At 42.9% G+C, this 24,940-nt stretch overlaps 2 protein-coding genes across 4 annotated transcripts in view; one reads left to right on the forward strand and one right to left on the reverse strand.

The window, feature by feature from the left end:
• Rcbtb1 (RCC1 and BTB domain containing protein 1) overlaps nt 1–19,578 on the forward strand; it is a 36,629-nt gene extending 17,051 nt beyond the window's left edge. For all 3 annotated transcript variants that reach the window (XM_036199780.1, XM_036199779.1, XM_036199782.1), the window contains exons 5-13: nt 213–379; nt 4,095–4,253; nt 7,159–7,266; nt 7,623–7,765; nt 9,496–9,686; nt 11,631–11,757; nt 13,114–13,265; nt 13,721–13,851; nt 18,728–19,578. In XM_036199780.1, coding sequence (XP_036055673.1) covers nt 213–379; nt 4,095–4,253; nt 7,159–7,266; nt 7,623–7,765; nt 9,496–9,686; nt 11,631–11,757; nt 13,114–13,265; nt 13,721–13,851; nt 18,728–18,868 — 1,319 coding nt within the window. In that variant the 3' untranslated portion in view covers nt 18,869–19,578. The remainder of the gene's footprint in view (nt 1–212; nt 380–4,094; nt 4,254–7,158; nt 7,267–7,622; nt 7,766–9,495; nt 9,687–11,630; nt 11,758–13,113; nt 13,266–13,720; nt 13,852–18,727) is intronic.
• A 1,810-nt stretch (nt 19,579–21,388) lies between these two features.
• The window catches only part of Setdb2 (SET domain bifurcated histone lysine methyltransferase 2), a 67,742-nt gene continuing 64,190 nt past the window's right edge, over nt 21,389–24,940 (reverse strand). The window contains exon 21 of the mRNA XM_036199786.1: nt 21,389–23,536. Within this exon, the coding sequence (XP_036055679.1) occupies nt 23,379–23,536 (158 nt within the window). The 3' untranslated portion in view covers nt 21,389–23,378. The remainder of the gene's footprint in view (nt 23,537–24,940) is intronic.

Genomic DNA, 24,940 nt, shown 5'->3' on the forward strand with positions numbered 1-24,940 from the left:
TTTATTCATAAACTTTGACCACAAATCTGATCTTGTATATAGGTGCCCAGTCCTTTCATAAAAGGTTTGCCCCTGTCCTCTCTGGTCTCTGATCCTTCACTCCCTGACTCCCACTGTGTCTCTCTTGGAGAGGAGGCACAGATAAAGAGCATTGGAAGTTTCAGGGGTTACCAGTTCTGTTGGAGCCAGAGCTTCTGTGCTTGTGTGTTTAGATGGAGTTGTCTACGCCTGGGGCCATAATGGATACAGCCAGCTGGGGAATGGGACCACCAATCAAGGCATTGCTCCTGTCCAAGTCTGTACGAATCTCTTGATCAAGCAGGTGGTTGAGGTAGCCTGTGGTTCACATCATTCAATGGCTTTAGCAGCTGACGGAGAGGTAAGTGTGCTCTTTGATTCCTTTGTCATAAACTGCACTATACAGAGTTTGTTTCCATAAGCGTGTTGAATGCACAGCTCGACAGCATTAAGTACATTCACACTGATTGGTCTGTCCACTCACAGACCTCTTCCATCTGAAGAAGCTCCTGATCTGTTAAATGTCAGTTCTCCTTGACACTGTAACTGTGACCACTTTAGGTACTGCCTGTGTATAGAACAGATAATATCTCTCATTTTGTGACCAGCTTCACTTAGCATAGTATCCTCAAGTTCATTCATTTCTTGGAGCGTGACAATTTTGTACATACATGTACAATGTATCTTGATCTTCTCACCTCACTCTTACACTCTTCTGGACCCCCCTAGCATGTCCTCAGGGTATATAATAATTTTCAGTGTATATAATAATTTTGGAGAAAACAACTTTCCCGGCACTGTAGTAAGTAATTATTCAGCCCCGTGTCCCTGCTTATCTTCAGGCTACTCACCCTGTTCACTCTGCCTCTGACCTCTGTAACTGTTGTTCCACCTCAAGCTTTTGCTAGGGTCTTGCCTCCTACCTGCACTGTTGCCATTGGTCTTTGTTAATAATGGGGATCCACAAATTAGGTCAGTCATGTTGTTCCTTTCTCCAGTGGTGTTAATTAGTTCTACCAATAGGGAACAAGTCAGAGAGGAAAATACCACAAAGCCGATGGTGACCCAGGTTTCATGGTTGGGATGTTCCAGAGGTAGGCATAGCACATGGGCTGTGTCCAAACCCACTGTCTCTTTGCCCATTGCTTCTTCAGTGGAAACATGGTCCCCATTTAAAATGAAAGCAGTGGTGTTTTTAAGGAACTTGGAATGTTCCAGAAGCACCTGAGGAATGATTGTTATTAGACAAATCTTGCTCATTTCTGAAGTCTGGATTCTTGCTTTGTTTTAATCATTAGCCTGTGTTAGTTTTGATAATGGTGCAGAATCCCTGTATTATTAAACTAGGTATTTCTGTGACTTTTCCTTGGTGAAGTTTATGTTATTTCTCTTCTACCTGTAAAATGCATATTTCATCTGAGTTTTCACAGTCAAGACATCAGTAGTATGTTGGACTGTTGTCGGCATGTGAAAATAGAAAGTATTGACAGGGAAGAAAGATGTTAAGGGTGTGTGGAGACTATTTGTCACTGGCAAAGAAGTGGGCGAATGTAGGGTCTTAGAAATTGGGCTAGTGTTGCAAGAGGGGTTTTTTTGTTTTTTGTTTGTTTGTTTGTTTGTTTGTTTGTTTTTTCTCCTGCCATTAAGCCTCTCCACTCTCTGTAACCCTGTATCCTTCCTAAACACATCTCCACCATGCTCAGAAACTCCCAACAGCTGTGATAAGACCCACATAAGACCAAGTCAACCCAAATTCCCACAATAGATGGAGAGGTAGCTCCAGGCTCTACTCCTTACTGAGAGCTATTGGCAGTTGATAGCTGCTGTGGGAGAGGCAGGGAGAGTCACTTTTTTTAGGGTGTGGCCATTGGCAAAATTATTTTTTTCATTTGTTGTATTTGTTTCTGGTTTTTGACTAGCATAGAAATCTGTTTGTGTGTCTCCAATAAAAATCTAGTGTTCAAATTGTGGTAGATAATAGCTAGCAAAAGTAGGTTGTGCAAAGTTGACATGTAGCAAGTGAGAATTCAAGTACTTAGAAGGACAATCTAATAATCAGTGGTATTTCTGTAGGAGTAGACATGGACTTGGCACTTAAGACTATTACTATTTTATGGTGAGAAATTATAGTGGAAAGTTAGAAGCTTGCTGGCTTTTTTAAATACATTGTGTCAGAAACATAGACGAACACATTTGTGTCTACATAATGTCAGAGTTTATTGAGTAACAGTAAACCCACAGGTACAGCAGCTTTGGTAGCAATTTGCCCAATAGCCCTGCTGCCCTTGGTTGCCCTAGCTGAAGGCCATCACGAATTATTTATTCCAGTCTTTTAAAATTTCAGTCTTAATTACTTGTATTAATTCTCAGAGCACACATTATTTTGCTCGCTCGCTCGCTCGCTCTCCCTCCCTCCCTCCCTCCTGTCTGTGTGTAAACGTAAATATTACAGAGGGGTGAAAGAGGCCACAGCAGAGTTAAAGGCAGTTCAAAGAGGCAAGGGCTGGCAGAGGTGCAAGGAGTGAGGTGAACTCAGGCTGGAGCTCTCTGGGAGAGGTGACGCCGCCGCCGCCACTGCGAGAGTCGAGGTGTGGGGTCAGACTTGAGCTTCAGAAGCAGGGTGAAGTAGAGGTTTTAGAGACAAGGCTTGGGATTGGGTCCAAAGGGATGAATGGGCAGATGGATGGACAGTAGATCCAGACAGGTGAATAGAACTTGTCAGCAGAGTGTCCATGGTGAGCTGAAGCCCCAGGACACTTGGGGTCTCTCTGCTTTCTCTCCACACTGATCTGCAGTGGTAATGGCCCCACACGTTTTCATCTGATCAGTGTTCTTTATGACATCCAAGTGAGTGTTACACCTTTTTCTTAGTCTGGGGTGTCGGATAAGTTCTTGTGCCTGATTTTTCTGATATAATTTTAATGTGCTGGCAGGCTCCTGCAGTCCCAGTTTATGTTTATAAATGTATATAGTAGCCCTCTCATTGTGTCTTGTGCTGTTTAGGTGTCACTAAGTGTATCAATCTTAGAGTAAAAAGCTGCTTATCAGATGATCCTCTCAGGACAAGGCACAGTCTGAAAACTATTTTGTTGTTAGGGGGGTTTATTCTTTTTTAGGGGGCCTGCCACCCTAAAAAAAAAAGCCTCACACACAGAGGCTTATTCTTAATTATGAATGCTCAATCTCAGCTTGGCTTAGTTTCTTGCCAGTTTTCCTTAACTTAAATTACCCCATCTACCCTTTGCCTCTGGACTTTTCCCATTCTCTTACTTCTGTAAATCTTACTCTTACTCCATGTGTGGCTGTGTAGCTGGGTGGCTGGCCCCTCATGTTCTCCTCCTTTTCTTGCTCCTTCTTTCTTCTATGTATTCTCTCTGCCTGGCAGCCCCACCTATTTCTCTCTCCTGCCTTGCCATTGGCCATTCAGTTCTTTATTCGACCATTTGGTGTTTTAGGCAGGCACAGTAACAGTTTCACAGAGTTAAACAGATGTAACGTAAACAAAAATAACACACCTTAAAATAAAATTCTACAACACCATTTTACATATTGTGGAATAATTTAGAGCAGGACACAGCCTGACCTCAACAATAGTCCTGAGACATCAACTAGGCATTAGTGAGACAGGGAAATGAACAATATAGTTTGGAAGGCTTTCCAGGAGAATCTGTGTCCACAGGGTTGAGCATGCTTTTTTTTTTTTTTTTTTTCCTTTCTTTTTTTTGGAGCTGAGGATCAAACCTGGAGCCTTGTGCTTGCCAGGCAAGTGCTCTACCACTGAGCTAAGTTCCCAACTGCAAGCATGCTTTTTATATCATCGATGCTTTGCCTTATTAGTACCAAAATTAACCAAATGAATGTATCTAGTTGTCAAACCTAGAGGGACACTATAGTAACGTTGTCAAAAGCATAGTACAATACTTGGGCTCTCTATATCCATCACCCAGGGGATGGGACTACTTACCCCAGCGCCACCGTGTGGGATTTCTGTGAAGATAAGTAGGTAAGTGCACGTAAATAATTCAAAACCATGCCGAAGGTCTAATGACTGGTTTTCCTTGTTCCTTCTCTTGTAGTTATTTGCATGGGGCTATAACAACTGTGGTCAGGTGGGGTCAGGATCTACAGCAAATCAGCCAACTCCTCGGAAAGTTACCAACTGTTTACACACTAAGAGAGTGGTCAGCATTGCCTGTGGTCAGACCTCCTCCATGGCTGTTCTGGACAGTGGTGAGGTTCGTACTCTTCGTCTTTCTAGCCCCTCTACCTACATTCAAAGGATCCAGCATGGAGAGAAGGAGAGCTTGTCTTGGTTAACTGACCCTAAGGAGAACCAGCTAGCATGTGCCCAATCCTCAGAATGATTTCAAATCTGAAGACTGCAGAAATAATTCTAATGTGTCTTCATTTTAGTTTTTGCAAGATCCCCATAGCCATATAGTAAAGGAGAGGGTGGGGTAAATGTTAGATCTGGGTAGTCTAATCTGTATAGGTATTTGGATTTAATGCTATGGGCTGAGAAAGAACTGCCTTTCTTCCAGTGGAAGAGTCATCTGTATATTTTTTAAAGTCAGCTAATGAACTGTTCATAAACCACCCACAGCATCTCACATGTTTTATTGGAGGAAGCATCTTGTTGTTGATCATCATCATCTACTTTTATAAACCTACCCTCTGCCCTGGACCATGGTCCCTTGCGAGCTGATGGTTACTTCTATGAAATTACTGATGACACTTCAGTGGGCCACGTACCACCTATGCTTTCCTTGGAAATTATAGTCTTTGTGTATGGCATCATGAAGTGGGTCAGGGGTCTGTGCATGGTTCTGAGTACTCACCTAAGTTGACTTTTTGTATTCACTCCTGCCATCGTCTTTGAATACTTCAGAATTCTGTGGGCAGTCATCTAATACCCTCCGTTTAGTGTTCTTCATGCTTTTGTTTCTTTAAGATTTATTGTAATTATCTTTTAATGATGTGCATATGTGTGTCTGTGTGTGCCCCGAGTTCAGAAGAGGCTGTCAGGTCTACTACAGATGGAATTGTAGGCTGTTGGAGCCTTCTGTGCTGGGAAGTGAGCTGGGTGGTCTGCGAGGGCTGTACCATTCTTAACTGCTGAGCACTGAGTTTAACTTTAAAATGATATTACGTGCTTACTCTTACAAAGGGGAAGACAGTGAAGCACATAAAGTAAACATTAAATATCTCTTTCCTAATCTTGTTAATAGTTTCATGTGTGTCCTTCTGGACTTTTCTTTTTTTGGGGGGCGGGGGGTGGTTCGAGACAGGGTTTCTCTGTAGCTTTGTGCCTTTCCTGGAATTCGCTTTGGAGATCAGGCTGGCCTCGAACTCACAGAGATCCGCCTGCCTCTGCCTCCCAAGTGCTGGGATTAAAGGCGTGTGCCACCACCACCCGGCCTGGACTTTTCTTTATAAGTTATCTACAGATGAGTTTAATTCCCTTATTTAACAATTCTATAACACAATTATGCATTGTGTCCCTCTCTGTCATTCTGGGGCTTGTTCCCTGCCTCACTTCACAGCATGTGCTTTGCCGGTGTGCAGTCTCAGACCGTCTCTGTAGCACTTACCAGAATGCTGCTAAGTTTTGCTTCTGTGGGTGACGAACACCTGGAACTCTGCTAAAGGCCTTTTCAGTTTTTAATTTTTTGCTGCTGTGAATAATAATTTTTATTCATTATTATATTCTGTTACTATATGTATGTATATCTTGGTACATTATGTAGGTATTTCTATAGAATAAATTCCCAGCATAGAATTTTTAGATCAAGAAGTATGCCATTAAGAATAATAAGCTATTGCCAAATTTCCAGTACCTGTTACATTTCTGGCTTTGATGAAATTACCTGTAACCACCTCTTACACTCTGCCCCTTTCTACTTTACTTTGTCCTGAAAGTCCCGCTGTGCATTTCCTGCATCCATGTGGGGCTTGGTGCCACCAGAAGTCATAGGCATCTAATTTGAACTTGACCTTTTAAAAATCTGTTCTTGGTTAGAATTTATTATTATGGCCCACACTGGATATTCCAAACTGTTGACCCTCCCGACTAGCCTATGCCAGCTGCTACTTTCAATAAATGGTGCATGCCATTTGAAACACCTGAGGGACCACCCAGTTCTGTGATTCTCCCATTCAGCCCCTTTCTCACCCAGTCTGTCTCCTGGTCCCTGTCACTTCTTAGCTCAGAGCCTTATGAGAGCTCACTTGTTTACTGATGGGACGTGAAATTACCTACTAAGTAGTTTTTTTTTTTTTTTTTTTTTTTTTTTTTTTTTTTGTCGCACCTGTTCACCCTTGTCTCTGACCTTTTAAAATGCAAATATAATTTCTATTTTTTAATATTGTAAAAATTCTTAGATGTATTCCACTTTCTTTTTTGTTTTATTTTTTTGTTTGTTTGTTTGTTTGTCTGTTTGCCCCTTTGTTTGGTTTTGTTTTTTGAGGTTTTGTCTTGCTGTGTAGCCCTTGCTGGTCTGGTACTTGATATGTAACCCAGGCTTGCCTTGAATTTGTGGCAGTCTTCTGCCTCAGCATGCTTAGAGCTGGGATTACAGGCATGTACATACTGCCTATCTTTTTTTATTTTTATCAGTTTACTATCTGGCTCTTCTTTTCTTCTACCACTATTCTATATGCTTATCTTCTGTCTCTGCCTGTGACATTCTGTGTGCCTTCTGCCTGGAACGCGGTCATCTACCCCTGCTCGGGTCTCTGCTTTCTAGCAGCCTTCCCTCACATTGTTTCTTAGGAAGAAATCTTCTCACTTTTCCTGCAGTACCTTGATAATCTCTGTTGTGGCTCTTACTACCTGCTTACCAAGTGTGCACATGTTTATTGTCTTCGTTAAACTTGGGCGAAAGACTCCTTCCTGTGCCTCTCACTGTGTAGGACATGTGGTAGGTGCTTGCTAATCAATACTGACCCTCAGCTTTCTCATTTGTGAAGTCATGGAATGGGGATAAAGTCAGTCTTCACCCCCAGAGCCTCCAAATTGCACTTGTAGGATCACATAGTGTACAGTACAGGTTGTGGGGTATCTGATCTCTGTAGGACAGGACTGCTCTTCCCATTGGCAGTTTCGACAGCTTGTCTGTCCTCTCTCTCTCTCTCTCTCAGGTATATGGCTGGGGCTATAACGGCAATGGACAGCTGGGCTTGGGAAACAATGGCAACCAGCTGACCCCAGTCCGAGTGGCGGCTCTGCACGGCGTGTGTGTGAACCAGGTACACACTGCATTTCCTGCCGGCCCACCCCGCCCGCCTTCCCTGCTCTGGTGACAGATGTATGGAGGCTAATTCTTTTGTCATTCATGTCTAGCAATTCTTTATGCCTTCACTATTCACATGGAATGTTTTAGCCTTTCTATTTTTCTGTTAGAAAAGGGAAGCCCATGGTCTTCTTCATGGGGTAAAGAAATTCATAAGGAATTAGACTTCCCTGGTGCTTCTGAGTGTTCCAGCAGATGCCAGTCCACACAGGCTGCTGACCTGGCATTCTGCAGAGGCCAACTGTGGCCTAAGCAGGTGGTGGCTCTGCCCTGTCTGTCTTCTGGTACAGTAATGGTTGTGTTTCCTTTCAGATTGTCTGCGGCTATGCACATACTCTGGCACTAACAGATGAGGGCTTGCTCTATGCCTGGGGAGCTAACACATATGGGCAGCTGGGGACCGGGAGTAAAAATAACCTGCTAAGCCCAGCACACATCATGGTGGAAAAAGAAAGGTAAATTGGCCATGCCGTGTCTTGGAGACTGTGTGGCAGGGCTGTGGTATTTAACTGTGAGTCTTATTTATTAAGATTCTCATTTTGATCATGATGGCTTATAAGTCAGAATGAACATGTAAACTTGCCCTGTCTTCTGAACTTGCCCTGTTCTGAGGCCCCCACCTGAGATTGGTAGAAACTAAGGCATCTTAGTTCTGAAAGGCTTGGAACTGTCCATTGTGTAGGGAGGTTATTTAGGGTCTGCGATCACACTGAAATTCAGAGTGTGGCACTAACTTTGTCTCGACTAAATTCACTTTTAAATAATTAAAGTTTCTCTTTAAAGGACATTATCTACTTAAATATTGATTTGGTTTAATGTCTGCTTCTGGAATATCTGTTCATCAAATTGTGAGGTTTTATGCAGTTTGTTTGGGAGCCTGCCCTAGGAGCAGTGTGAGAATGAAGCTGGTCTGGCCTGATGGCCTTCGGGTCAGACCTTTGGAATGTTCAGAGCCCATGAACCTCAGCACAGTAGTATTCATCCGAATGAATAGGTTGAACGCTGGGTGGAGGTGAGGGGGGGAAAATGTATCTATAAGGAAGTGTTTATTGAAGATAATATTTACAAGGGGGTGTGGTAGAAAGGAGAGGGATAGTCAAATCTGGAAAGTGCTCGTAAGCACCTGGGTTTGATCACCGGAACCCATATTTAAAAAGCCAGATGTGCTGGTGTGTACTTGTAATCACTGGCCAGCCTAGCCTATTTGGTGAGTTCTGGCCAGTTAGACACCCTATCCCAATTAAGAGCTTTACTACAGCATCTGAGGGATTACACCCGAGGCTGTCTTCTAGCCTTGACACAGGTCTGCACACTGTCCTAACCCCCTCCTCCATAAACACACACACACCATACACACATACACACACACACACACACACACACACACACACACACACATACATACACACACACATGAAATAGGTTTTTTCTAATTAAAAAAAATTTAATGTATTTGTATGAGTGTTTTCCCTCCTGTATGTATGTGCACCATGTGTATGCCTGGTGGCTGTGGAGTCAGTGTTGGATCCTCTAGAACTGGAGTTACAGATAGTTGTGAGCCACCATGTGGGTGTTGTGACATAAACCCAGACCTCTACAAGAACAACAAAAAATGTTCTTACCTCTGAGCCATCTCTCCAGCCCCACTGTTTTGTCTGTTTACTGTTTCTGTTCCCAGAACAGTGAAGAAGACACTGTCTTTGTCCACTGTCCTCACTGGCTTTTTTTTTTTTTTTTTTTAATGGTTTTTCTAGACAGGGTTTCTCTGTGTAGTATTGCGCCTTTCCTGGAACTCACTGGCCTCGAACTCACAGAGATCCGCCTGGCTCTGCCTCCCGAGTGCTGGGATTACAGGCGTGTGCCACCACTGCCTGGCCTCACTGACTTTCATTTCCACTCTCTTGTCAACTTTGCCACAACAGTATGTATTATTTATCTGTTCCTACCTCGGGATGAACGAACTTAGGTGAGAAGTGTGGCCATGAGAGAGAGAGAGAGAGGAAGTGGAGGTGCTAGGGAGCTCTTTCCTGGCCTTTGGTTCTGGAGGCAGGGTTAGTTGCTTACCTACCTCACTGACCTTGGGCTGACTTGTGAGGTGTTCAAGCATGATTTCTAGATTACTATCTAGATGTGCTGGAGGCTCATGTGCTAAGGAAGTAACATGAGTGTTTCTTCATTGTTTCAGGGTTGTAGAGATTGCAGCCTGTCACTCCACCCACACCTCTGCCGCCAAGACCCAGGGCGGGCATGTGTACATGTGGGGCCAGTGCCGGGGCCAGTCGGTGGTCCTTCCCCACCTCACCCACCTCTCCTGCACCGATGATGTGTTTGCCTGCTTTGCCACGCCTGCTGTTTCCTGGCGCCTCCTCTCCATGGGTAAGCCGCTCGAGCCTGCTTCCTCCTGGGGGCCCAGTCCTAGTCCCTACATATTTGGTAGCTGTGAGCTGCTCAGGTTCTAGGGTTTTCTGTATGCTAGTTTTCATGCTTTTCCTGAATAGTAATCAGATTTATTCAAAGGTCATGAAACACTCCCATAGACTTTTTTCTTCCCAGAGTACTTTTATTTTAGTTGAATTCATACTTAATAACAAAATTAACCAATACAGTCAAGTGGAATGTAGTCCATTTGTAATGATTTGCACCACTGTTTTATATTAAGCTTCAAATGTTTCTATTGCTTCAAAAGAAACTCACTAAGCAGCCACACCTCATCCGCTTCCCCTTTTCCTGAGGGAAGAAGATGTTAAGGAAGAATTAAGCTTCAGGAGGAACAAAGAACATTCTTTAATTTTTTTGCCCCCTCAGTTAGTATAATACAATGTATATTTGCAGTAAATACAATGACTGACACACATTTGGTTCAGTGAGTGACCATTGGATTGTAATTACATTTATGTATAGCATACACAGCCTAACAGGCCAGTACAGCACAGCCTGAGATTTCCCTGTAGTGCTCCAGCTGGCCTAGTTACAAAAGGTTTCTCTAGGTTCTTGATCTTAAAATACAGATACCTTTTTCACAACAGTATTTATACTGTTTGGAGAGGGGGAAAAGTTAGCCACTGGCCTTAGCTTGTAAACTGCTTCTTCCAGCCACTTAAGTCAGAAGAGTTTTCTCCTCTAGATGTGAGTTCAGTTGTTAGAGAGAAGTAGTTCTCTAAAAGCAGCCTATACGGTCATCACGGACAAAGAGGGAAGGGTCATTTCCATCCTGTGATGAGCTGCTGAGGCACCCATAAAAACCTTGTTTCGGGTGAGTGCTTAGCCCTCACCAATCTCCTGGGCACTGCCCACCTCAGTTGTCTCCTTTTTCTCTGGGCCAGGGGAGGCTGTCCTGTGAGGAAGTCCCTCCTACCTTTTCAAAGCCACAGTGCTCCACGACGCTCCGTCATCATTCTCAGCCAGGACAGTGCAGACCTGTCCACTTCGGCTTAACAGTTCCCAGCCTCTGGGTGGGTCTTCCTCAGTGTCATTTGTTACTCTGTGCACAATAACACCATGCTCCCTAGATAGACTCATCACAGCAGCTCATGGCACAGCACGGCATTGATTTTCCTGCAGAATGCTTGAGTCCTTAGAAGGAAAGTTGGCTGTTTCTAGAAAGCATGGAAGGATTATTGTTACAGCATTAATTTTCAGGGTTAAGAGAAATGTTTAGCTATCAGATGATAAGAAGTTTCTCCACCTAAGAAATGTTTGCATGATAAGGTAAATTCACTGTGGTTTGAATATGCCATCCTAGAAACTATTCAAATCAGAGCAAAGATGTTGTCAGTATTTCAGTGAAGGAAAATTGGTAAGCAGTTCATCCCAGAAGAGAAACTACTCAGGTTATGAGAGCAGTCATATCCCCATAGACTACCTGTGAGGTTTGTTTGTTCATTCGTTCGTTCATTCATTCATTCATTCATTTATTTTTGAGTTTTCGAGACAGGGTTTCTCTGTAGCTTTGGAGCCTGTCCTGGACTAGCTCTGTAGACCAGGCTGACCTCGAACTCACAGAGATCCACCTGCCTCTGCCTCCTGAGTGCTGGGATTAAAAGTGTGTGCCACCATGGCCCAGCATGAGGTGTTTTTTTTTTTTAGTGTGTATTTTCATGTTTAATTATACATGAAGACTGTTATTTGACTTTTCCAGATACTCCTTTTGTTTTGTTTGTAGTTTATAGATGTTACTATGAGTTTGATTTGTCAAATGAGTCATGAGCTTTATTGACCAGAAATAGAATGGAATTATGCATCATAATTATCTTTTGAAAGCTTCTCATGCCTGAGTCTGTCTCCTAAGCTTTATGTTAACAGTGTGTCTGTTGCCTTCAGAGCATGAAGACTTTTTAACAGTTGCAGACTCACTGAAGAAAGAATTTGATAGCCCAGAAACTGCTGATCTGAAGTTTCGAATTGATGGGAAATATATTCATGTCCATAAAGCTGTTTTGAAAATCAGGTATTTTTGCATGAGTTTAGAGCCGTCAGCAGCTTTACTTTCTTTTTGCTGTTTGCATTTGTTTATTACACCACAGGACAGACACTAAGAACAAATGGCTATGGCAGTACAACGAAGCATGCAACTTAGTGTTTTCAGCAGATAGTGACCAGTGTTCCTTGTTATCAAAGAGTATCTTTTGCTTGTGTTCGTGCAACTTTTAGGAAGTTGGCGAGTATAAGTATTTGTGTTGGTTTTTGTTGTTGTTTAGTTTTCTATAGTACTGCAGTACTGTATGCAGTGCTCATGCATGCCAGGCAAGTACCCCAAGTTCTTGTGTTGGTTTTCAAATTACACATTGGGCTGGGGATATAGATCAACAGTAGAACACTTATCTAGCGTGGGCAGAGCCCTGGGTTTGATTCCCCAGCAATAAAAAGAAATGAATTAATTAATTACAGCGCGTGTAGATACTTAACTTTATTTGTGTGTTAAATTTGTGAGTAAATACCAGTAGCTATCCTCTTCCACTATTAAAGATTGTTTTCCCAAACAGAAAACTCATATAATAAGGAATGGAAATTGCCAACTAAAGAAAGGTTGTTTAGGTAGAATGAGTGGCAGGCGTCCTGCATGAATGGAGGGCTGAGCACTCCTTAGCAGTGATTGAATGATCGCTTACTTAGACGCCGCTACAGAGAATGCACACATGAACTCAAACCATTCAATTGGCTGTTTATGTCTTCAGGAAAGTCAGTTGAATGCCCATTAGTGGATGGGGGCACAGCTCAGTTGGTAGAATGCTTGCCTGCTATGTGAGAAGCCCTTGCACTGCAGAAAACTGCTGCCTCCCAGCATTTGTGGGGGGAAGCAGCAGAATAAGAAATTTTAAGAGAACTGCATAGCTGTGTGTCATTCATTACCTTGAGCAATAACTATATGAACCACAGGAGTGGATGAGAAGATGATTAGACAGTTTTTATTTATGACTGTGTGTGCATATGTGTATGTGCATCTTTCTCATGTAGCTTTTCTGTCTTGTTACATCCATTATGCCTTGCTTAGAAATACTTTTTTGAACTTCACAGAATAACTATCACTCAACCCATTTTTTTAGGACTCTGAGTGAATATTGTGTGTGTATTTCTGTACCTTATCTCACTCTGCCACTAAGCTACATCACCAGCCCTCACTGTATTGTTCAATATGCATTTCTGTGATTAGAACAGGTGATATCAAGATAGGTACAATTAGCAGTATTGTACATGAAAGTCCTTGCATAGCAAATACTTTTGGGGCTAATAGTGAATGACCCCAGCTTGTGCAGCTCAGAAGGAAAGGGGTACCTGTAATATTTGTTGTTTGTGTTTGTTGTAGGTGTGAGCACTTCCGATCCATGTTCCAGTCCTATTGGAATGAGGACATGAAGGAGGTGATAGAGATAGACCAGTTTTCTTACCCTGTGTACCGTGCCTTTCTCCAGTACCTCTACACAGACACAGTGGATCTGCCACCCGAGGACGCCATAGGTACTGCATTGGGACTGGCCAGGCCATGTGCCCATGACTTCCTTCTTTTCTTAGAGCAGTGACATATAGTGATTTACAGGTGTATTGACTTTTGTATACTTAAAAATAATGTGTAAAGTAAATATCTCTAAACTACTGTTGCTTAAAATTATGGACATACTTTGTAACTGTAAACTTATTTTAAATTTTAATATGAAAGGATGCATTTCTAATGCATTTAACCTTTTAGAAACAAAATAGAATCCCTTTTTTTACTCTTTGTACTATGGAAGAAACTGTATAAAGTAATTACAGGACAGGTGTATTTTTGGAGGTTTGAGAAATAGAATAAAAAGATACTGACTCAGATTCAGAATAGTGTTTGCTAAGAAACCGCTCCCTGGAATGAACGTGGCGTGTTAGCAGCTGCCGTGGGTGCTGCGAGCTGGTGTGACCTCGATGCTTCTGCCTTTCAGGTCTGTTGGACTTGGCGACGTCGTACTGTGAGAACAGACTCAAGAGGCTTTGTCAGCACATCATCAAGCGCGGGATTACTGTGGAGAATGCTTTTTCACTATTCTCTGCTGCAGTCAGATATGATGCAGAGGTAACATTGAAGTGCCCCAGCGCCCTCCCTGCCGGCCCACTTCCCTCTCTCCTGTGACACAAGGAGCATGGCTAGCGTCACCTCTCTCTAGTGACTCAGCGACAAGCCTCCAATGAGATCCAGCCTTGCTTCTTGACATCTCTGTTCCCTGTTTCAGGATCAGTTGTGTTTCTGCTTCTGCTTTTAACTAGCTGGCTGAAGGCTGCACAGTGGGAGTGTAAAGAGCCGGACTCCACTGGACTGGAAGGCAGCGTGCTTTAGTTCCAGTCCTCTGATGTCAGTGCATCTGTTTCTCAAGACCCACTCTGCCGAGTCCGCCCTGGCAGAAGCCCTGGATGCTGTTTGACTGTATCTGTGTGGGTCTGCAGTTCTGTCATTGTCCTGGAGCTCAGTTATTCTGGGGTGTGTGTGTGTGTGTGTGTGTGTGTGTGTGTGTGTGTGTGTGTGTGTGTGTGTCTGTCTGGAGACTGGAGGACAACTTTCAGGACTCAGTTCTCTTCCTCCATCTTTGCATGGACTCCAAGGACCAAAGTCAGTTGTTAGGCTTATGCAGACAGTGTCTTTGCCCACTGAGCTGTCTCGGCAGTCCCCATTTGTTTACACTTAGTTGAATGTCTAAGCTGGCTTTCTCAGATTTCTGGTCTGATGAGTGGTGTTCTGGAGTATATGTGGCACTGAACTTTCCTGAAGTTGAACGGAGCCACAGATTATAGATGCCGCATGGCAGAAGCTGCACCTGATTCACTATGTGCTGCAGCAGCAGCTGGGACAAGCCAGATGTGAGGCAGATGCCGAATCGTGCAGACGATGCCACAGAAGGGTGTAGTAGACAGTTAAGGAATTCATCCACAGAAGGATGCAGTAGACAGTTAAGGAATTCATCCACAGAAGGATGCAGTAGACAGTTAAGGAATTCATCCACAGAAGGATGCAGTAGACAGTTAAGGAATTCATCCACAGAAGGATGCAGTAGACAGTTAAGGACTCATCCACAGAAGGATGCAGTAGACAGTTAAGGAATTCATCCACAGAAGGATGCAGTAGACAGTTAAGGAATTCATCCACAGAAGGATGCAGTAGACAGTTAAGGACTCATCCACAGAAGGATGCAGTAGACAGTTAAGGAATTCATCCACAGAAGGATGCAGTAGACAGTTAAGGAATTCATCCACAGAAGGGTGCAGTAGACAGTTAAGGACTCATCCACAGAAGGATGCAGTAGACAGTTAAGGAATTCATCCACAGAAGGGTGCAGTAGACAGTTAAGGAAGTCATCCACAGAAGGGTGCAGTAGACAGTTAAGGAATTCATCCACAGAAGGGTGCAGTAGACAGTTAAGGAATTCATCCACAGAAGGGTGCAGTAGAGATAGTTAAGGAAGTCATCCACAGAAGGGTGTAGTGGAGACAGTTGAGGAATTCATCGTTGTTCTGGTTGGTTTTACAGACTCGGAAAAACAACAGGTTCCAAATGACTAGCTTTGCCAAGTACAACAGGAACCTATCTTTTAGGGGTGTTTTGTCATTTGACAAGGCAGGCTGTGGTAGCTGGAACTTTATTAAAGCTACACATGGTTACTTTTGAGGTGTAACAGAGGACAAACTTCTTATCTGTCACACTTAGGGATTGAGGTGACCATTATGCCCTTTATTTTCAAAACCTGTCCTATTTTTGCTTGAGGTTTTTTTATGATAAATATTTCACAAGGTCAATTGTAGCTGACTTTGGAGCCTGACGACAAATGGGAAGATGGTTAGAGTCGATGGTAGCTAATGGGAAATGGGGATGTGGTTAGTTTTCCTCCCTTCCTGTCACATCTGGAGCCTGCCTGTTCCCAACGCTGTCTCTTTAGACTGCATTTCACAGTCTAAAGTCACTGGGGATTGACTGCAGACTCTTATGCCTCTCCACCCTTCTCCACGTTTTGTGCTCAGTCCTGTTGATTGACAACAGCCTGAACAACCTGACTAAAGGCTGCAGCTTAGATCCTGTTACTGGAAATTCGTTCCCCACTTTCACCTAAAATCAACCTTTAAAGTTTACAGGAAAGGGCCAGGCACATACCTTTAGTCCCAGACTTTAGGGGACAGAGGCAGGAGGATCTCTGGGAGCTTGAGGCAGACTGCTCTGCATAGTGAGTTGTACTCCAGCCAGGGCTACACAGTAAGGCCCTGTCTAAGAATAGACAAAACCAACCTTACAGGAAGAACTCAGTGCACTTCCGGTTGCAGCAGCCACTGTCCTGTGCTTGTTTTCACTTAGCCAGGCACAAGCCTTGAATCCCAGCACTGGGGACCCAGAGGCAGGCAAATCTCTTGAGTTTGAGGCCAGCCTGGTCTACAAAGTGAGTCCCAGGACAGCCAGGGCTACGCAGAGAAACCCTGTCCATCCCCCACCACCACCAAAAAAAAGAACTGTTCCTTTAGAGAGACTACAAATGAACGTGATTACCTGGAGCTTATCACCATGTGACCAGAGCCAGCACTCAATAATATATGCTGAACTGAATAATTGTATATGTTTGAAACACCAGAAACACATTGAGTGAGTTCAATACGGTTGAAGCACTTCACTACAGAGGGGCACTTTTGTAAAAAGTGTTCAAGGTAACAAACCAGCCTTAAGTCTCACAAACATGACACATTAAGCATGGAAATAGAGCAGAATCATCAAGATCCACTTCTTAGGTTTTGATACTGAGCTATATGATCGATGAGTAAGTATACTTTTACATTTTGTTTCCTTAGAACTTTGGAATGTAGTAAGTGACCATAGTATTGGGTGTTCAAATCAAACCCATTTATTACATACTTTAGTTGATAGGAGTGACTGAGATTGGTAATCAACTGCAAAAACCAGTTTTAGAAGCCTAGCTTTGGGGTAGCGTATGCCATTGGGTCATGGCTGGTGCTCAGAAGATGAAGGCTGCCTGCTGCTCAGTTACCTGCTTTATAATAGTGACCGACTCCTCCATGAGCCCTTAGAAGGAAACTTTTGAAGTTGATGTTACAGAAGAAGGGCAGGCTGAGCAGTTATGCCTGCAGAAGCAAAGCCATGTTGAAAGTCTTAGGAATGCATGCTGTCGGACTTGACATGTCTTACAGTGGACTGGAGGAGCCACAGTCCCCCAGACTGATTGATTGGTGAGCACGAAAGCACTGCCTGGGCGTAGCAGTTGTTAAGTGTTGCTGGCAGGCTTGTGTCTAGACACCGAGGGAGCACTAGCTCAGTGGCCGATTGAAGAAGCAAGCGGCAGTGTTTGACTTGGCACTGGGGAAGTCTTGGGCTGTATAAGAATGCCTCTATTGGTGTTTTAGCACTTTCAACCAGAGTGTTAGGGCCCTGGGCCACTGTTTAAGGAAACTGGTTTTCAGATTGTATAATGATTGGAATAATTTCAGCACAAAAGATTTGGACCAAGAGCCTGTGAGATGGCTCAGTGGGTAGAGGTGCCTGCCACCAACTGAGTTGGAACCCACACACGTAGAAGGGGAGAACCACCTCCTAAGTTGTCCTCGGAGTTCCGGGCCTATGTGCCCCTCCAAGTTATTTTTTTAATTTTGGAATATTTTTTCAAAATAGTCATTTGAAATTTGTTGTTCCCTGCTAACTACAGAAAATCTGACACTGAACAAAATAAACAAACCTGGATCCATAGATGTGCTAACACTGTAAGTGCCCTTTGAGTTTTCTGGAAAATAAAACTTGAGCAGTAGCTGACTGAGACAGATTAGCTGTGGCTTCTTTCTTAGCGGCTATTCACCTGGGTGAGTTTCTTGAAGTAGGATGTTTTTCGGTCTGGGACAGAATCCAATAGTAAGGAAGTTCAGATGTTCATAGAAGTATGCCTAGGTGCAGGAAGAGGAACTCGGTTTCCCTGCTCCGCTTGCTGGAGTCTTCTCTGTACTGTCTAGAATTCTTATATCAGGGCAGCTAGAAACAGGAAATCAAGACCCTTCAGTTTAGAGTTTTCTCACAACTTACCAGCTAGCCCAATACAAAAAATCAAGCTGTTTTGATAAAAAGGCTTTTTTTTTTTTTTTTTTTTTTTTTTTTTAGTGTTGTTTGCTTTAATGTGTTGGAATGCTCTTTATATACATACCAATTTGTATGATAAGTGTATGTTTGCACTTCTGACTTAGCAGGCATTACTGGGGGCTTTCAGGAGTGAATGGATGCATTAGCATAGATACCATTTCTGTATGGTGCTTTACTGCTTAATGTTGGTAGCTGATGACTCATTCATCCTCCTGAGAACTCTGTAAATATACTTGTCTGGGGTTGACTGCGAGCTTATTAATAGCGTGCTGGAAGACATATACTATGTGAGACTTTAAAAATGAATTCATTTTTATTAGACCATGAAAGTAAAGTTTTGGAGATTTTCTTTTTAAATATCATTTTAGGTAGACTACAAATTTTCATCTATTTCCTAAAGTCTTCTGTTCTTTAAACTAATCCACATCCAAATTCTTTTCTGGTTTCTTAAATGTAACAAAACATGTACCGACTTAAGTAGCATTGGGCTTTGTACAGTGTCTTGAGATACTTGTGCTGTAGGAGGCTTCTGATGAGTGTGTGTGTGTGTGTGTGTGTGTGTGAGAGAGAGAGAGAGAGAGAGAGAGAGAGAGAGAGAGAGAGAGAGAGAGAGAGAGAGACCTGAGTTAAAGAAACCATGCTTTTACTTTTGTGGGCAGATGGCAGGTGGTTTTCTGATGACATGTAGTCATCTTGCTTGTCTGGTTCGCGGCAGCTAGTCTCAAGTACCTCTTCTGGGAAGGGCAAAAGAGTTGGGCTGAGGGGATTTGCCAAGAAACAGTTCCCAGTTAATAAACAAAGGCCTCTTCCTGTTCTTATTTTTGTTGTGTATGTCCAGGATTTAGAAGAATTCTGCTTTAAGTTTTGCATCAATCATTTGACAGAAGTTACACAGACTGCGGCATTTTGGCAAATGGATGGCCCCCTGCTAAAGGAGTTCATTGCTAAAGCCAGTAAATGTGGAGCCTTTAAGAACTGAAGCCTGAGGCTGCTGGGCTGGGTGTGAGTGCTTTGGGGCACTGTGGGTGATGGGATTCTGCAGGTAAAACCCCACCAGGTTGCCTTTGTCACATCAAAGACAGTGCTCTCTAGGAATATATATGAAGGATGTTTGCTTTTTATGAGCCTGTTTTTCACAACTCTTGTTTCTAGATATGTATACTTTAAATGTGATTTTCTTACATTGGGCTGAATGTTGTGAAAGGTGAAAGCTTGGTTGCTTTTGTTTTTTTAATTTTGATGAGAGGATCTTTTGAACTTGGATTAAGGAAGTTGGTGAGATGTCCCTGGGCCTTTGGCAACAAGCCTTTTCACATTGCTTGTGAGGAGAAGCCCTGCCTGTGCTCCCTGAGAGCTGCCACTGTCGCCACCTTCCTGTGGGAAGCAGCCCTGTGGGAGGCTAAGAAATAGTGTTGAACATGCACTGAACCCACTCCAGCAGTCCAGAGATGTGTAGGTTTGCCGAGGGTCTCTTAAGATGTGGACACCTAGGGCTGGTAAAGGCTCTTATCACTAAGCCTGATGACTTAAGTTCAGTCCCTGGGACCCCCATGGTGGAGAGAGCAGACGTTACAAGTTGTCCTCTGACCGCTATGCATGTTCCATGACCACACACGTGCACACCATTTTTAAAGAAGTGTAATAAAAACTAAAAGCTTGGGGTTGGGAATTTAGCTCAGTGGTAGAGCGTTTGCCTAGCAAGCGCAAGGCCCTGGGTTCGGTCCTCAGCCCTGGCCAAAAAAAAAAAAAAAAAAAAACTAAAAGCTTTAGATATCTCAAGAGTCAGGACTAGAACTACCTGTGAGATGCTCACGGTAGAAGGAGCTCTGTTCCACAAAGGAGACTGGTTTAGAAGTTACAGTCGCCACTAACTTTGGACTTCGCCTGACACATTCCCAGCACTGTTTGATTAGGGTCGCATTGGAGACTGCAGTGCACACCACCCCAACCTCACCCTGTAAGTGCTCACAGTGGCAAACTCTCTGTATCTGCTCCTTTGTGACTCGATTGTTAAAACCACCCTTCTTTCAGGGCTCCATAAAATGCTCCCTTGCGGGGAGTGGGGGTCTGGGCCAAATTCCATCAGAGATTTATTTGAAGCTTCACCTTCCAGTTTGTTTTTTCTTTAGTTGTGTTAGGAATACTTTTTGGCTTATGTTAGCCTTGAAATAGGGTTTCCCAAGTCATAGTTTGTCTTTAGATCTGGCTGTGAATATTACTGGGTGTAGGAATGTTGGTGTTCCAGCTTTACCCATTGAGCTTGCTTTCAGAATAAGGCATTGTCTGCTGTCTGCTCCATGAACTCCTTTACATGTGTGTGTGTTCCCTTAGTGTGTTCTGTTTCCCACTTAAATAAGACCTTTTGGACTTAGCCTGAGTTCAGAGCCACGTTAACCAGGAGGCAAGGCTACAGGCATGTTGCAGCCGTGCTTCAAAACGTGTGTATCAGGGTAGAGTGGTGAGCAAGGCACCAACGATAGGAGTTGTTGACAGGCAACAGAAATCAAACCCAGAACTCCAAGCCCCCTTTTGGTGATCGTGTCACAGGTGATTGTTGCCTGGTGTATTGGTAAGTTAGAGCCGGCTCTTCAGTGACATTCTTCCTTGGAGGACAATGAGCGCATAGTAATTGACTGGTTGTAAGAAGACATCTGTCTAACCGCAGTCCTGTAGACCTAGGGTCTCAAGCTGGTAACTTTAGTATGTTTACTATTGTCTTACTTGAAAAACCTTCACACACAAAAAGCACAAGTTTCAGCTGTAAATCCATATCCATAGATAGTCCACCAGACGAAAACATTGAATTCCCGATACAGCTGAGGACACACTTCTCAGCTTCCTGGTAGGTTGAGTGAGTGTGAGACATTGAAAGAACAAGTCCTTTAAAAATGTTTGAGTGTTTTTTTTTTTAATACAATCTTTTTATTTTTCTATTTGGTTTTGTTTTTAATCATAGGAAACAAAAACTATTCTTGAAATTAATGTTTTCTTCTGATGTAATAATGGAAGCCAGAGAAGTCACGTTTCTTAAAATAGCCTAAACTGTATCCTTGAACTTACTGGAACAATGTTTGATACTCGAGTATTTAGGATGCATTTATGTAATTTCTTGAATGACATATTAATAAACAATCTCTTAAGGCAGTGTGTACACTTGTGGTTGTTTTCTCCCTTTACAGTATAGCAGTATACAGCCTAGAAAGGGGGAACTTGTCATTTTGGGACAACATGGATTAATTTGTGAACTTAAGTGAAAAAAAAAAAAAGTCAGCCACCAAAAGGCAAGCAGTATGTGGTCCAGTTCCTAGATGTAGAAAGAGGGTGGTTGTCAGGCTGGAGAGGACAGAGCAGTTATGTGGGCACTTTCTGTTTTGCAGGAGGAAGAGGTTTTTGGATGAATGATAATTTTTGACTATATTTGATGCTACTGAACTATATATTCTTTTTTTTCTCCTCACATTTTATTTGAGTCTCACACAGCTGTATGAATTAAGCATAGTTTATTTTACTGTTAGCAAAGCTTCACAGACAAGCTGATATTCTTAAAAGCATTGAAATGGTAAATTTTTTTACATATATTGTATCACAGTTTTAAAAATTAGCAATATTGGAATACAAATAAGATACCACTATAAACGTGTCAACAACATCTCAACTATCTTAACTACACCCAACCTAAAGATTTTATTTCTGTTAAAGTGCAGTTGAATTATCAGAGTGGGAAATGCATTTGAATTGGGAATACTTAAAAATGAAAAGTAGCAGCCATATCAGTTGTGATACATATCACTTATTAGGGGAAAGTGGAGATCGGGTTAACAACCAATGATATAATGGGATATTATAATGTGCTATAAAGGGTTTTTTAATGTTAATTTTGTACAAGAGTGCATGTGCCGTGGCACTCTTGTGGAGGTCAGAGGACAGCTTGTAGTAGTCAGTTCTTCTGTGTGGGTTCCTGGCATTAAACTCAGGTCGTCAAGCTTGGTGGCAAGTGCTGAACCATCTCACCAGTTTTTTGTTTGTTAGTTTGTTTTTAAATAATGGAACCAAATGGAGTTGACCCAACAAACAGTTGTTCTGAAGATGGTTTGTGTAGAATAGGGAAAAACCATAAATTTGTTTTTAGCTCATCTATAAAACCGTAAGCTAAACATCAGTGTTGATGAGCCTTCCCCTAGGTCTACAAAATGCAGCATTGAATAAGGGGATGTGTGTTCAAGATCCCTAATGTTTACTTCCCACAGTGCCATCTAATACCCTGGGCTTCCAGACATTTTCTTATATAGAATGATGGGTATGATTATTTGGCTCATTTTTCACTAATAAGAGAGCAGTCTTATTTGGTCTGTTTGCCCAATATTTGCCAACGTTGTGAACCCAATTAAGTAGTGCTCCCTTGTGCCATATAACTTACTGTGAGTGGCAGGTTAAAGCTGGATCTAGGCAGGAGAGGAAGCTTTAACATAGAAGTGTCCCAGCTGATGCTGATGGGTGGTCAGATTGCAGTCATTTCTGGTTACCCTTCATGAAGTGACTTAAGCTGGTGTTGGGACCAGCATTGCACCAGGAATGATTCTTTAACAGGCATGTTTGAGCACTCATTCTAAACTGTGGACATGGCTCTGATAGCTAGCCTTGTTGTGGACCTGAGAATCATGATATGAAATCAGAACTGAATGTGAAGGAGTCAAGGGTCAATGTGCAGGAGCAATGTAGGCATACAGCTCTGAATTGCATATTGTTAGGTGGGAAAAATATCTTAATTCTTCCCCATTCCAAATTCTTAATGATGCTCATATTCAAAGAACCAAGTGTCAAATGATGATGTTTGTCTTGAAGATGACACATGCCCTTGTAATAATAACTCTGGCCAAAAAGACACTTCTAAGAAGACTGATGAAGACCTGTCAAATCGGTAAAACAAAGCAGTGTATTCTACATTGTTACCGCTGAGGGCTGCTGTGAACTGTATTCAATAAACTCACTCATTACAATGTATTTTACAAACATTTACTGAGCATGCTAAGTCTTAGAAATGTGGTTGTGAGCAGAAACTCAGGGTAACAGCAAGCCACAGGGATGGGTTTTTGCTCTGCTCTATTGGAGTTATTAATACTGTGAGGGGGCTGTTATAAGACCTACTGGAGGGGCAGCAGAGACAAAGGAAAGGTCCAAGATTCCCCCACAGGATATGCAAGGACTCTGGAATTGCTGCCGCTGACTGGGGTGGGTAGGAAGGCACCAACAAAGAGAACTTGGAGAACAGATGGGAGGGTCTGTTCTCAGCTGACCCAGATGACCTGAGGAGCAGTTTTTACTGGCACGGAAAAAGTAGGATGAAGAGAGGAGACAAGAAACACCCAGTCATGTGTAAAAGAGCGATCAGCAGTAGCGGGTCAGGGAGGGATGCGGACCTAGGTAGCTGTCACAGACTGTCTTCCAGCCTGCTTGCATCTCAGTAGACTGGGCATTTGAACTGGGGGTCCTCAGGGAGACGCCGAGGATTCTGAAGTAGAGCTGGAGTAGTTCAGGTCTCCGTTTTCTTGAAATGAGCACAGAGTTTGCTTTAAGTTCCCAAGTGCCTCAAGCTGTCCCGTCAGCATCCTCTGCCTTTCTTCATGTTCACAAGCTTTACTCCGTATTACTTTAAAAGGAAAGAAAGTGGCTTTAGCTTATGCAGTCACTTGATTAGAAGTAATGTACTGTCTCTAGTCCAGATCAGTTCATATATACACCCCACGGTAGTTGTGCATCAGTTCAAAAGATGGTGATATGAGCAGAAACGGCTTTTTCCAGGGCTTGGCTTCCTTTTCTGACTCAGGATGGAACCCCAGCATTTCATACATGCGTTTGCATACCTTTAGAGTAGAATGTATCCATTCCTTCAGAGACTAGAGAATATAGCCTCTCCCATGGAAACTCATTCATGAGCACATCTGGTTCTAATGACATTTGTTACATCGCATCTTTGGGTGTGATTTTTTTGTAGAAACCTACCAAGGTCATTTTCGTTAGGTATAAAAGCTTCACAATTGAAGTTTTAAATTCAGTTGTCAGTAGGGGACAGCATACCTGTGGTCAGCTTGAAATACTGAGCTAAATTTAGCCAGACCAGGATGGCACTGTGTCAGATGATGATGTGTTCCAGACACGTAACTTTCATACTAAGTGACACACGAAAGTACCATAAGAAACAAAGTTTTTTGAAGGCTGTTTTTTTTTTTTAAGCTATTCTTAACAGACATGCTCAAGCAACTTTTAAAGTAATGTTTCTGCTGATAAAAATGAATATTTCAGAGTTCAAATAGGAATGGGTAACAGAAAACCAAAATGAGTGCGGCTGTACATACTGAGGCGGCACAGGCAAACTGTTTCCTCCGCAGAGAAAACTGCTGTCCTGCCCTGTTACTGATAGGTGCAAAAGAACATTGTAGGCAGGTGTGTTCTGCGGTGACCATATGAGCCGTTCAGACCAATCCTGTGGGAATCGACCTGGCCCTCACCGTGTCTGTAGGTGCATGCATAGCAGTCTTTAGTACTGAAAGGGCATAAGAAGTGCATGCTTCCTGTGTTTCTTAGATAAGGTTTCACGGTATAGCCTAGGCTGGCAATCCTCCTGAGTCACCCTTTCAACTGCTGCGATTATAGATGTGCACCACAGCACCCAGCTAACTGTTCCCACCTGGGTAGTACCATTTTTTCTTTAAAAACCAAACAACACAGAAACAAAGAAAAACCTCCTCTTGGCTATTCTCACTTTTTTTTTTTTCTCCTGATGGTTTTTAGGATTACAGTACTCTGCTTCAAGAGATGAGCTTTGGGGGCTGCAGAGATGGCTCAGAGGTTAAGAGCACTGGCTGCTCTTCCAGAGGTCCTGAGTTCAATTCCCAGCAACCACATAGTGTCTCACAACCATCTGTAATGAGATCTGACGCCCTTTTCTGTATACATAATAAATAAATAAATCTTTAAAAAAAGAGAGAGAGAGATGAGCTTTGAAGATAAACTTAGGAAAAGAATGACATTTCTTCCGAGTGAGAAGGAGGCA

Source organism: Onychomys torridus, chromosome 9 (genome assembly GCF_903995425.1).
Source record: "Onychomys torridus chromosome 9, mOncTor1.1, whole genome shotgun sequence".
NCBI lineage: Eukaryota > Metazoa > Chordata > Mammalia > Rodentia > Cricetidae > Onychomys > Onychomys torridus.